The 15356-nt window shown below is 42.8% G+C and overlaps 1 protein-coding gene across 3 annotated transcripts in view; it reads right to left on the minus strand.

The window, feature by feature from the left end:
* Positions 1–15356, minus strand: part of cpne2 (copine II) — a 36993-nt gene that overhangs the window by 838 nt on the left and 20799 nt on the right. For all 3 annotated transcript variants that reach the window (XM_020480660.2, XM_031822713.1, XM_020480661.2), the window contains exon 15: positions 138–374. In XM_020480660.2, the coding sequence (XP_020336249.1) occupies positions 138–374 (237 nt within the window). The remainder of the gene's footprint in view (positions 1–137; positions 375–15356) is intronic.

Raw genomic sequence — 15356 nt, forward strand, 5'->3', positions numbered from 1 at the left:
GTATAGTGCAACAGGTTGACATCATAACGTTAAACAGTCAACCACAATGTGTTTTAGACTACAGGGGAATAAAAACAAGACTAATTTATACACCACTTTTGTTTCCCCTAAGTGTATTAAACATATGAGACACTCACATTTCGGAAGTCCCTGAAGGGAACAAACTGCACGATGTCTCTGACTGCTTCCTCTCCTGTGTAAGAGCGTAACACGCTGCTGTCCCCATCCAGGAACTCCATGGCAGCAAAGTCTGCATTGCCCACTCCAATAATGATGATTGACATGGGGAGCTTGGCTGCCTGAACAATGGCGTGGCGGGTCTCATCCATGTCACTGATCACCCCATCTGTGATGATCAGCAGAGTGAAGTATTGCTGCAGGGGGAGAAAGAAAAAGAGAGAGAAGAAGAGAGAGGGGGGGGGCGGAAGGGGAGAGAGAACGGGGATTAAGCTTTGGGGATGATGTGAAGGAGACTTGAAGGGAATATAATCATGTTGGGACAGAGCAGAAAAGACTGGACAAATTGTTCAAACAGAAATTACGTTTAGCCACAATCTATTCAACTGTTCGGTTTAGACACAAGGATTACTGTGTAGGTATGATGGCTACCACCACACCTTGGAGGTGTCACTGGAATAAATTCAAATGAATGCAATTAATGTCCAAGCTGTGTCCTCACTGTGAACTTGCTCAGTGCTCAGTAGACACACATTTCTTTAATTGCTTTTTATGCACATTAACTCCAAACACCCTAGAACAGCACAGTCAGATTAGTGATGATTGCATTACATTGCAGAGATATTGTTGTACATGTGAAGATAAGAAGAAGCTTCAATACTATCCCATTCTACTCCTGAAAAAGAGGAGGGTGGGGGAAGAAGGATTTATATAGTCACACAATCCCCGTCTCCTGTTCTTTCTGCTGCAGTTTGCTGATTGTCATATTTAGAATGGAGATTTACATTTGCTCAGTGTTGCATCATGATGAAATCTTCCTCCAGCTGTAAGGCTGGTTAGAGAGCAGACAGCAGCATATTCACACTGAACGATCTCACACATGACCAGGAGAATTAACTGACTGGAGTCCAAGAAAGACCCAGTCCCATATGTACAAACGTCAAAGGCTGTACTGGTCTTAAGGAATCCACAGATTTCTTAATCATACTCTGGTACGCAGAACACAAGCAGTAAAATCATGTCTGTGTGTGATGGTCAACGGTGTGAGTCAGTGTAAAGCTATGGTCTGTTGAGCTTCATTCAGTCCTGTGGGTTTATTATGGCCAGGTCCAAACCATGAGGGTCGGAGAGAGCAGCACTTGTACAGGATGAGAGGGTCTCGAGCTGACTCTCTGAACACAGCAAACAGCCACTGACACACAGACCCTCAGCAGTTCCCACGTTCCATACTCACACAGAGAACTTATATCGTATCTATGTAGAGTACTTCAAACATGCCTTGCATAACAAAAACTAAAATAAACACAATTTTACCCCCCCCCCCCTCCCTAAATGTCTCTTTCTTTCTTCCAACCCACTGCTTCTTTCTGTTCTCAAAAGGAAACATAGCAATCTGACACATCAAATACCCTCCCTTCCAGTCCTGGTAATCATCCAAATGGGAGGGCTAGACCTATGTTAATAAAATACCCTGTTTTTTTGTCCATCTCTGGCCATGCAAATTCATTTGTCAGTGTAACAGACCACACAAACATATCCCTCTCTGTGAAAAAAAGCTATATTACTGCTTGGTAATAAGTGCTTTAAGTGTGGAATACAGACATTGAGACATAAAGTGTGGAATACACACATTCGGAGACCATGATTAACTCTCCTGGCCTTCTGGTATGGTTGATGTGATGCTGTGACGTCAAGCCCTGCGGGCCAATGTGTCACAGCTCCCCACCATCCTCACACTTATCAAGGGCACTGGGCAAAGAAGAGAAGGGGGGCTGACTTATTTTCACATTGCAAACACACACACAAAAAATACACACAGAAGCTCACACACACTAAGTTCATACAGAAGCACATGCATGTGTGCTCACAAATGCAAACGCACACATTCACTCTCAATCGCACTAAACATGCACAAACAGGGTTGGGGAGGAACGGATTGCATGTAATCCATTACATGTGGAACACCTCCGGCGTCGACAGGGATGGCCGCCTTGCTTCGCGTTCCTAGGAAACTATGCAGTATTTTGTTTGTGTTATTTCTTACAATGCTACCCCAGAAAATATTAGGTTTTATTACATACAGTCGGGAGGAACTATTGGATATAAGAGCAACGTCAACTCACCAACATTACGACCAGGAATACGACTTTCCCGAAGCGGGTCCTCTGTTTGGTCCACGACCCAGGACAATGGATCGGATCCCAGCTGGCAACCCAAAACAACGGTGCTGCAGAAGGGGCAGACGGAGCGGTCTTCTGGTCAGGCTCCGTAGACGGGCACATCGCTCACCACTCCCGAGTATACTACTCGCCAATGTCCAGTCTCTTGACAACAAGATAGACGAAATCCAAGAAAGAGTTGCCTTCCAGAGAGACATCAGAGATTGTAATGTTCTTTGTTTCACGGAAACATGGCTCACTCGAGACACGCTATCGGAGTCGGTACAGCCACCTGGTTTCTCCACGCTTCGCGCCGACAGAAACAAACATCTCTCTGGTAAGAAGAAGGGCGGGGGTGTATGCCTTATGATTAACGAGAAGTGGTGTGATCATAACAACATACAGGTACTCAAGTCCTTTTGTTCACCTGACTTAGAATTCCTCACAATCAAATGCCGACCGCATTATCTACCAAGAGAATTCTCTTCGATTATAATCACAGTTGTGTATATTCCCCCCAAGCAGACACATCGACGGACTTGAAAGAACTTCTTTCGACTCTATGTAAACTGGAAACCACATATCCTGGGGCTGCATTTATTGTAGCTGGGGATTTTAACAAGGCTAATCTGAAAACAAGGATTCCATGCTTCAAGATTGCTTCGATCACGTGGACTGGGATATGTTCCGCATAACGTCGAACAACAACATTGACGAATACGCTGATTCGGTGAGCGAGTTTACTAGCAAGTGCATATTAGCAAGTGCATCGGTGATGTTGTACCCACAGCGTCTATTAAAACATTCCCCAACCAGAAACCATGGATTGATGGCAGCATTCGCACAAAACTCAAAGCACGAACCACTGTTTTTAATCAGGAGTAGGTGACCAGAAACATGACCGAATACAAACAGTGTAGCTATTCCCTCCACAAGGCAATCAAACAAGCTAAGCGTCAGTATAGAGACAAAGATGAGTCGCAATTCAACGGCTCAGACATGAGAGGTATGTGGCAGGGTCTACAGTCAATCACGGACTACAAAAGAAAAATCAGCCCCGTCGCGGACCACGATGCCTTGCTCCCAGACAGACTAAACAACTTTTTTGCTCACTTTGAGGACAATACAGTGCCACTGACACGGCCCGCTACCAAAACCTACGGGCTATCCTTCATTGTAGCCAACGTGAGTAAAACATTTAAACGTGTTAACCCTTGCAAGGCTGCAGGCCCAGACGGCATCCCTGTCCTCAGAGCATGCGCAGACCAGCTGACTGGTGTGTTTACAGACATATTCAATCAATCCTTATCCCAGTCTGCTGTTCCCACATGCTTCAAGAGGGCCACCATTGTTCCTGTTCCCAAGAAAGCTAAGGTAACTGAGCTAAATGACTACCGCCCTGTAGCGCTCACTTCCGTCATCCTGAAGTGCTTTGAGAGACTAGTGAAGGACCATATCACCTCCACCCTACCTGACACACTAGACCCACTCCAATTTGCTTACCGCCCCAATAGGTCCACAGAAGACGCAATCGTCATCACACTGCACACTGCCCTAACCCATCTGGACAAGAGGAATACCTATGTAAGAATGCTGTTCATCGATTACAGCTCAGCATTTAACACCATAGTACCCTCCAAACTCGTCATTAACCTCAAGACCCTGGGTCTCGACCACGCCCTGTGCAACTGGGTCCTGGACTTCCTGACGGGCCGCCCCCAGGTGGTGTGGGTAGGTAACAACATCTCCACCCCGCTGATCCTCAACACTGGGTCCCCACAAGGATGCGTTCTCAGCCCTCTCCTGTACTCCCTGTTCACCCACGGCTGCGTGGCCATGCACGCCTCCAACTCAATCACCAAGTTTGCAGACGACACTACAGTGGTAGGCTTGATTACCAACAACGACGAGACGGCCTACAGGGAGGAGGTGAGGGCCCTCGGAGTGTGGTGTCAGGAAAATAACCTTACACTCAATGTCAACAAAACAAAGGAGATGATCGTGGACTTCAGGAAACAGCAGAGGGAGCATCCCCCTATCTACATTGATGTGACAGTAGTGGAGAGGGTGGAAAGTTTTAAGTTCCTCGGCGTACACATCACGGACAAACTGAAATTGTCAACCCACACAGACAGCGTGGTGAAGAAGGCGCAGCAGCGCCTCTTCAACCTCAGGAGGCTGAAGAAATTTGGCTTGTCACCAAAAACACAGATGCACAATCGAGAGAGCATCCTGTCGGGCTGTATCACCACCTGGTACAGCAGCTGCTCCGCCCATAACCGGAAGGCTCTCCAGAGGGTAGTGAGGTCTGCACAACGCATCACCGGGTGCAAACCACCTGCCCTCCAGGACACCTACACCACCCGATGTCACAGGAAGGCCAAAAAGATCATCAAGGACAACAACCACCTGAGCCACTGCCTGTTCACCCCGCTATCAACCAGAAGGCGAGGTCAGTACAGGTGCATCAAAGCGGGGACCGAGAGACTGAAAAACAGCTTCTATCTCAAGGCCATCAGACTGTTAAACAGCCACCACTAACATTGAGTGGCTGCTGCCAACATACTGACCAACTTCAGCCACTTTAATAATGGAAAAATGTATGTAATCAATTTATCACTAGGCACTTTATATAATGCTTACATACCCTACATTGCACATCTCATATTTATATACTGTATGCTAAACCATCTACTGCATCTTGCCATCTTGATGTAATGTATCACTAGCCACTTTTAACAATGCCACTATATAATGTTTTCGTACACTACATTACTCTTCTCATATGTATATACTGTACTCTATACTATCTACTGCATCTTGCCTTGCCATCACGCATTCATATATTTTTATGTTCATATTCGTATTCATTCCTTTACACTTGTGTGTATAAGGTAGTTGTTGTGAAATTGTTAGGTTATATTACTTGTTAGATATTACTGCATGGTCGGAACTAGAAGCACAAGCATTTCGCTACACTCGCATTAACCATGTGGATGTGACAAATAAATTTGATTTGATTTGATGTAAATTATTACAAAAAACCTGGTAGCTGTAAATCCATTACATTATAAGATAAAATATTGCAATTAGATTACAGACACTTTCGGGAATACTTTTAAACTCAAGTCTGATATTGCTTCTTCTGATATTTCTTAATATCTTTCTTTTAACTTTTTAGATGATGTGTGTATTTATTTGTATTGCTAGGTATAAATGCACTGTTGGAGCTAGAAACACAAGTATTTCACTGCACCTGCGATAACATCTGCAAATTTGTGCACGCGACCAATAAACTTTAATTCGATTTTGGACAGCCAGTGAAAAATGCGCCCTTGCAACAGCTGTGCGCAGATCCCAGCCAATGGAATAACAGAGGGAGTTCCTACCTTGTAAACTCCTCTGTGGTATTGTGCTCCACACATACTGTCAAAAACAAGTTTAATTTAAGAAGACCCATGAGTAGAGCTTTTATTGCTCAATCTATTTCATGCTGATTTAAAAAATAATTCAAAGGCCTAATGGAACCATCAGCGGTGGCCCACCCGTTAGGGCGTTAGGGGTGGTACCCCACCCGTTAGGGCTTTAGGGGTGGTACCCCACCCGTTAGGGCGTTAGGGGTGGTACCCCACTTGTGATTGTTCCCAATTTTTTGTCTTTTTTTGTATTTAAGAATATTATATAATTCATGGATTATGTTTTAAATGCTCATAAAAGTGCAGTAAAAGTGTACATTTTCCTGTAAAAAAAATATATTGTTCAAAACAAGCCATTCAGTTACTTAATACTCTGTCCCTCAGTCACTGGCAGCTCCATGGACGAACAGGCAATGAGAACATTGCTTGGATTGCTTTACAAAGTAAATGGACAGTCCTGGGGCGCTCAAATGTGCATTCAGTCAGAACTTCTGGTAATTATTTAGTCCCCTCCTCCCAATGAGTCTCTCCTGCCCAGTGGTGACCTGTCATTCAGGTTTCGAGCCCTACCTGTTTAGCATTTATTTATTTTTAATAATTGGCCTATTTTGCATTTTATTTTGGCATTCATTTGTGTTACATACCAGTTTTCAAACAATGTAAAACATTTTTTTTATCATTCTTGAGTTAATAAAGCTGCATACAAACATGGTCTCTTGAGTAAAATGCAGCTGTTTCAGCCTAGAACAGTGCTTTCAGTAGTGGAGGGGCACCCAACAAAAGCACAGCGCTTAGACGTTGGTAATTTTCTCTAGTTGCGCCGTGATTGTCTCAGTGTTCTCTCACTCATGGGGAAACTACGTCGCCACAGAATCTTCAAGTAGAGCTAGGCAGTTCAAGCCCCCTTGGGTGCAGCCACAGATTTACATTAGAAGCGCCCATCCAAGAAGGCTCAAGGTCATTGGCCACAGATAAAATGACATCAAATCATTCTATATCTACCATAGATTTGATTGGAATGATAATGTCAACATCATACTTTCAAAATCTTAGCTAGCAAGCTAGCAGTCATCACCATGAATCATGTTGACAATCTACTGGCAAATCCTTTTCAGTCCTTGTCATATGAAGAGAAACTATAGATAAAACGTATCGGTGCTCATTGGCTATTGGACATAAACATTATACAACAAGTCGGGAATCCAAGTCTGGGTTTAAGGATTTAAAACGTCTGTGTGAAAGGGTCACTTTTCCAAGCTTAAATGGATAAACATCCTCACGCAACACCATGGGCCAGAAAAGGTTGAATACAGTGGCTATGTTGTTAATCCAGCATGACTCATGCTGAGTTCAAAACAACTGGAAACTCGGAAATTAGACATTTCCGACTTCAGTGCGTTCAAGACAACTGGGAAAATACGTTTTGAAAGGTCATCCAACTTGGAATTCCAAGTCAGGAACTCGGGTCTCTTCTAGAGCTCCGACTTTCCGACCTGAGGATCGCTGACATCATGATTCAACCTGTTTTTTCCAGAGTTCCCAGTTGTCTTGAAAGCACCATAAATCCAGAGAATGCCAGATTTTGATGACAAAGTTTGATGTCAAAGTTTGCCCACAAGAAGGACCACTGCACCACCTTTCTGTTCGAGTGAGCGAAGCACAACAACGAGGAGTCTGTCTTGATGCTGCTGCATAAATGATGTAATATTCCATGGAGATACACTACATGACCAAAAGTATGTGGACACCTGCTCGTTGAACGTCTCATTCCAAAATCATGGGATTAAATATGGAGTTGGTCCCCTCTTTGGTGCTATAACAGCGTCCACTCTTCTGGGAAGGCTATCCACTAGATGTTGGACCATTTCTGCGGGGACTTGCTTCCATTCAGCCACAAGAGCACTAGTGAGGTTGGGCACTGATGTTGGGCGATTAGGCACACCGATCTTGACAAACCATTTCTGTATGGACCTCGCTTTGTGCACAGGGGTATTGTCATTCTGAAACAGGAAAGGGCATTCCCCAAACTATTTCCCCAAAGTTGGAAGCACAGAATAGTCTAGAATGTCATTGCATGCTGTAGTGTTAATGTTTCCCTTCATTGGAACTAAGGGGCCTAGCCCAAACCATGGAAAACAGCCCCAGACCATCATTCCTCCACCACCAAACTTTACAGTTGGCAATATGCATTGGGGCAGGTAGTGTTCTCCTGGCATCCGCCAAACCCAGATTTGTCTGTGGGACTTCCAGATGGTGAAGCGTGATTCATCCCTCCAGATAACGCGTTTCCACTGCTCCAGAGTCCAATGATGGTGAGCTTTACACCACTCCAGCTGACGCTTGGTGTTGTACATGGTGATCTTAGGCTTGTGTGTGGCTGCTTGGCCATGGAAACCAATTTCATGAAGCTCCTTACAAACAGTTGTGCTGACGTTGCCGTTTGGAACTCGGTAGTGAGTGTTGCAACCAAGGATAGACAATTTTTACGCACTAGGCGCTTCAGCACTCAGTGGTCCCGTTCTGTGAGCTTGAGTGACTTACCACTTCGTGGCTGAGCCGTTGTTGCTCTTAGACGTTTCCACTTCACAATAACAGCACCTACAGTTGACTGGGGCAGCTCAAGCAGGGCAGAAATTTGACGAACTGACTTATTGGAGCTGTAAGTAGCCCCTGTGACTCATTTGGTCTCTCTCCCCCTCAGAATTTAGCTTATACTGTTCTGAATTGGTGGTGCACATGTAGCCTATAGCCAGTTTTAGAGAAATATAATCATCGGATATTGTAAAAGTTTTCATTGTCTGCTTATACGGCCCCGTTATTTATCCTACGTTTCTGACTTGGTGTACAGTCATGGCCAAAGGTTTTGAGAATGACACAAATTTTAATTTTCACAAAGTCTGCTGCCTTAGTTTGTATGATGACAATTTGCATATACTCCAGAATGTTATGAAGAGTGATCAGATGAATTGCAATTAATTGCAAAGTCCCTCTTTGCCATGCAAATGAAATGAATCCCCAAAAAACATTTCCACTGCATTTCAGCCCTGACACAAAGGAACCGCTGACATCATGTCAGTGATTCTCTCGTAAACACAGGTGTGAGTGTTGACGAGGACAAGGCTAGAGATCACTCTGTCATGCTGATTGAGTTTGAATAACAGACTGGAAGCTTCAAAAAGAGGGTGGTGCTTGGAATCATTGTTCTTCCTCTGTCAACCATGGTTACCTGCAAGGAAACACGTGTGGTCTTCATTGCTTTGCACAAAAAGGGCTTCACAGGCAAGGATAGTGCTGGCAGTAAGATTGCACCTAAATCAACCATTTATCGTATCATCAAGAACTTCAAGGAGAGAGGTTCAATTGTTGTGAAGAAGGCTTCAGGGCACCCAAGAAAGTCCAGCAAGCGCTAGGACCGTCTCCTAAAGTTGATTCAGCTGCGGGATCGGGGCACCACCAGTACAGAGCTTGCCCAGGAATGGTAGCAGGCAGGTGTGAGTGCATCTGCACGCACAGTGAGGCAAAGACTTTTGGAGGATGGCCTGGTGTCAAGAAGGGCAGCAAAGAAGCCACTTCTCTCCAGGAAAAACATCAGGGACAGACTGATATTCTGCAAAAGGTACAGGGATTGGATTGCTGAGGACTGGGGTAAAGTCATCTTCTCTGATGAATCCCCTTTCCGATTGTTTGGGGCATCCGGAAAAAAGCTTGTCCGGAGAAGACAAGGTGAGCGCTACCATCAGTCCTGTGTCATGCCAACAGTAAAGCATCCTGAGACCATTCATGTGTGGGGTTGCTTCTCAGCCAAGGGAGTGGGCTCACTCACAATTTTGCCTAAGAACACAGCCATGAATAAAGAATGATACCAACACATCCTCCGAGAGCAACTTCTCCTAACCATCAAGGAACAGTTTGGTGACGAATGATGTCTTTCCAGCATGATGGAGCACCTTGCCATAAGGCAAAAGTGATAACTAAGTGGAACTAAGGGGAACAAAACATAGATATTTTGGGTCCATGGCCAGGAAACTCCCCAGACCTTAATCCCATTGAGAACTTGTGGTCAATCCTCAGGAGGCGGGTGGACAAATATAAACCCACAAATTCTGACAAACTGCAAGCATTGATTATGCAAGAATGGGCTGCCATCAGTCAGGATGTGGCCCATAAGTTAATTGACAGCATGCCAGGGCGGATTGCAGAGGTCTTGAAAAGTCTAAACTCATGTCGGCATTAGTTATTGTTGAAGGAGTGTGAGGTTTTATCAAGTTACACCAATTCAAGGAGTCAGTAGAAACCACATTTATTTAAGCAAGTCAGCCATGTCAACTATGGTTTTTAAAGAGGCAGTAAATGAGGCTCTGTTGATAACCAGGTGTAGCAGTGATAAGGATTTTCTCCATGGAGCTGAAGGAAAGCTCTGCTGTCAGAACAGCTTTATGTAGACCCTAACAGTTTGTGGGCACCGTTTGTCACTGTTATAGTGCAATTCATGTATTGTTTAGTGTCGTGTAGTGTAGTGGCTTTGCTGGCATGCATCTAAAAAAATCGTTTGAGGTTCCCCCCCAAGATTTACATGCTAAAATCCCCACTGCTGGCGCCAGACAGCTTACCTCATGTGAGACTAAATCTGCTCTATCAGGTACCGATGGCACTAAAGCAAGAAGCTAATTGTAATTAACATGCAAATAAATAATCATAACAGTCATGGGAGCCTGGGACCTGATAAACCGGACAACTACACCCAACAACAGTCGAAGGACAGAGGGATACACTAGCTGGAACCGTCTCAATGCAGATAGGACAAAAATGGGCAATTGTTTCCCCCCATGTTGTTCATCAGGATCTATTGTAGGTGATGAGGCAATGTGGTGTGGACTAAAACACCATAAAACCAGGTGTATCACAAAGCATGATCAAATTAATTGAGAAACATTGAAAAATAGTTTGGCACATTTTCTGGGTCAAATTAACTATGATCTAAATTTGAGAAGCAGCTAGCTAGCTAGTTAGCTCCCAGCTCCAATCTCAAGTTTTTCTAAACTAATATCTGACTAATTTAAATATGAAGTTATTTCAGAATGAATGTTAAAGCTGCAATACATACATTTTTTGGTGACTGACCAAATTCACATAGAGTGAATTTGAGTTATCTGTCATTCTCATTGAAAGCAAGTCTAAGAAGCAGCAGATCTATTCTATGTGCGCTATTTCTATTCTTTGCGTCTTTTACTTTTGGTTTGTACACCAACTTCAAACAGCTGAAAGTACAATGTATTTGGTTATTGAAAATACATTTCACAGTGGATTAATGGTACAATGATTCTCTACACTTGCTTGTTTTGTCACATAAACTGAAATTAGGTGAACTACTAGAATTTTAGAAACTAGGAAATGGTGGAGTGATTTATGCATATTGCACCTTTGACTAGCTAGCATATAGTGCTTTGTGACATTATGTTAGCTAGATATCCCCAGTTAAATAATGTGTTTTCACTTATTGCATCTTCATGCTGCTTATTGCATTCTCCCTGGTGCACTTGTTCGTCCGTGAGCTGGCTGCTCATTCTAAATAGTATAATCTAACTAATCTGTTCAAAATAGTGGCAGCATGTGTATCAGTGGTCATTCATTTTTTTACATGCAAATAGTGAAATATGCATTATATTTTCTCAAAGAAACTACCTGTAGTTTTCGAAAACTTGACATATTTATGTCATGCTACTTTGTTGATAACTCCAACCACCTTGGTATTCAGCCAATCAGCGGCCGCCACTGGGACACATGCTTAAACTCACTTTTGATAGACTTCAACAGCTGCAAATTATCGAGATGTGTCACCCAGAGATCCTATTAAATTAATTAAGTATTCTAATTCCTATTCTTATGGTGTCACCAACAAAAATGTAAACAATTGGCCTACTGTATAGCAAATGCAGCAAATGGCATTAATTCTTCACGTCATACAAATACAGTGGTGTAAAGTACTTAAGTAAAAATACTTTAAAGTACTAGTTTTTGGAGGTATCTGTACTTTATTTGACTATTTATATTTTTGACCACTTTTACTTCATCACATTCCTAAAGAAAATAATTGTACTTTTTAGCTCGTACATTTTCTGACAACCAAAAGTACTCTAACTTTTAATACTTAAGTATATTTGAGCAATTACATTTACTTTTGATACTTAAGTATATTTAAAAACAAATACTTTTAGACTTTTACTCAAGTAGTATTTTACTGGCTGACGATTAAGGTATATATCGTATGACACGTATGACAATTGGGTACTTTTTCCACCACTGTGCAAATAGCACTTATCGGTAGTGCTCAAAGCATGCCATTCTATGAGAGCAGCATTTCTTTTTCAACCATGTTTTGAAGCAATGAGCCCAATAAGTCCTCCATGACAAAAACATAAACAGAGTAGGCTAATATATCCATTGTTTTGGGGTTTTGTTCAGGTAAAACAGATAGACTAATGTATAAACATAGCAAAAAAAGAAACGTCCTCTCACGTGTAAATATTTGTATGAACATAACAAGATTCAACAACTGAGACAAACTGAACAAGTTCCACAGACATGTGACTAATAGAAATGGAATAATGTGTCCCTGATCAAAGGGGCGGTCAAAATCAAAAGTAACAGTCAGTATCTGGTGTGGCCACCAGCTGCATTAAGTACTGCATTGCATCTCCTCCTCATGGACTGCACCAGATTTGCCCGTTCTTGCTGTGAGATGTTACCACACTCTTCCACCAAGGCACCTGCAAGTTTCTGGACATTTCTGGTGGGAATGGCCCTAGCCCTCAGCCTCCTATCCCACAGGTCCCAGACATGCTCAATGGCACTGAGATCTGGGCTCTTTGCTGGATATGGCAGAACACTGACATTCCTGTCTTGCAGGAAATCATGCATAGAACGAGCAGTATGGCTGGTGGCATTGTCATGCTGGAGGGTCATGTCAGGATGAGCTTGCAGGAAGGGTACCACATGAGGGAGGAGGATGTCTTCCCTGTAACGCACAGCGTTGAGATTGCCTGCAATGACAACAAGCTCAGTCTGACGATGCTGTGACACACCACCACAGACCATGACGGACCCTCCACCTCCAAATCGATCCCGCTCCAGAGTACAGGTCTCAGTATAACACTCATTCCTTCGATGATAAACAAGAATCCGACCATCCCCCCTGGTGAGACAAAACCGCGACTCGTCAGTGAAGAGCACTTTTTGCCAGTCCTGTCCAAGCCCTCAGTTCAGCCTCTCTCAGCCTATTGCGGACAGTCTGATCCCTTATGGAGGGATTGTTGTAACTCGGGCAGTTGTTATTGTCATCCTGTACCTGTCCCGCAGGTGTGATGTTTGGATGTACCGATCATGTGCAGGTGTTGTTACACGCCACTGCGAGGATGATCAGCGGTCTATCCTGTCTCCCTGTAGTGCTGTCTTAGGCGTCTCACAGTACGGACATTGCAATTTATTGCCCTGGCCACATCTGCAGTCCTCATGCCTCCTTGCAGCATGCCTAAGGCACGTTCACGCAGATGAGCAGGGACCCTGGGCATCTTTCTTTTTGGTGTTTTTCAGAGTCAGTAGAAAGGCCTCTTTAGTGTCCTAAGTTTTCATAACTGTGACCTTAATTGCCTACCGTCTGTAAGTGTCACGGCTGGCTGAAGGACTGGACCAAGGTGCAGCATGGTAAGCGTACATTTTCTTTTTATTAAAAATGACGCCGACAAAACAAAGAAAAGAAAAGAAAAGAACAGAACAAAACCAAACCAAACCAAACCAAACCAAACCAAACCAAACCAAACCGTGAAGCTTTGGGCTATGTGCCCTGAACAAAGTCAAAGTTAACTTCCCACAAAACAGGTGGGGGAAAAGGGCACCTAAGTATGGTTCTCAATCAGAGACAACGATAGACAGCTGTCCCTAATTGAGAACCATACCAGGCCAAGACATAGAAATACAAAACATAGAAAAAAGGACATAGAATGCCCACCCTAGTCACACCCTGGCCTAACCAAAATAGAGAATAAAAAGCCTCTCTATGGCCAGGGCGTGACAGTAAGCTGTTAGTGTCTTAACAACTGATCCACAGGTGCATGTTCATTAATTGTTTATGGTTCATTGAACAAGCATGGGAAACAGTGTTAAAACCCTTTACAATGAAGATCTGTGAAGTTATTTGGATTTTTACGAATTATCTTTGAAAGACAGGTTCCTGAAAAAGGGACGTTTATTTCCAAGTCCTATTCTTGAAGATCAAGGCGTATTTAATTCATTGGAATGACTGGAAATCTGACGGACTTTGGTTTTTAATGTCAATATATAGCCTAATCATTTTATTACGTTTTTATTATGTCTTTATTATGAAGTAGGAAGCAATGTGTTAGAAGCCTACATAATCCCTAAAGTAAAATGCTACATTTGTTTACGGCCAGCTACAGTGAGCTCCAGAAGTATTTTGACAGTGACATATTTTGTTGTTGTTTTGGCTCTGTACTGTCAGCTTTAATTTGAGGGTATTTTTATTCATATCGGGTGAACCATTTAGAAATTACTGCACATTTTGTACAATACAAAAGTATTGGGACAAATTCACTTATGTGTATTAAAGTAGTAAAAGGTTAAGTATTTGGTCACATATTCCTAGCACGCAATGACTACATTAAGTTTGTGACAGTACAACCTTGTTGGGTGCACTTGCTGTTTGTTTTGCTTGTGTTTATCATTTATCAACCCAATAGAAATGAATGGTGTCATTTTGGAGTAACTTTTATTGTAAATAAGAATAGAATATGTTTGTATACACTTCTACATTAATGTGGATGCTACCCAGTGCTTGAATTGGCATGACAAAGGTGCAGGAGCTGTCTTTTTTCAAGTAGGTCCATTAGAATGCTAGAAATACCAGAATAGAGTATTCTATAGAGACCTCTGGTTATTCACTAAATAAAAGGTCAACACATTTTGACAGATGGAATTTCATGACTTCTCCATGACAACCACATTTCCATGACCAATAATTGGTGTGGTCTCTATGTAGCCTACATACAAAAGGTCAGCATAAATGTGGAGAGCTACTGGGTGTGCTGGCTTTTCATCCAGCCATGAAACACACCTGAGCTTATCAAGGTCCAGTTTAGCAGCTGATATTTCGGCTACATAGTCATTGTATCATTTCAAATCCAAAGTGCTGGAGTACAGAGCCAAAACAACAACAAAAAATGATCGCTGTCCCAATATTTTGGAGCTCACACTATGTAAACTGCCATTGATTTATCTTGCAATAGATTGGTAATATTCATTTTTGTCTTCGTTTAATGCCTCTGAATGGGAAAGCAATCTAACAGTAACTGAAAGTAATCAGATTATGTTACTGAGTTCGGGTAATCTAAAAGTTACATTATTGATAAACAATTTGGACAAGTAACTGTAACTGTAATGGATTACATTAGAAGGTAACAAACCCAACACTGTGCACAAATATACATGATTTTACTAAAATATACACAGACAGATATACCTTGACAAGTTCACAAACACAGCAACACACACATGGCTTGGCTATTGTCTGTACTGACTGCTCTCTAGTCAT

Source organism: Oncorhynchus kisutch, linkage group LG4 (genome assembly GCF_002021735.2).
Source record: "Oncorhynchus kisutch isolate 150728-3 linkage group LG4, Okis_V2, whole genome shotgun sequence".
Lineage (NCBI taxonomy): Eukaryota > Metazoa > Chordata > Actinopteri > Salmoniformes > Salmonidae > Oncorhynchus > Oncorhynchus kisutch.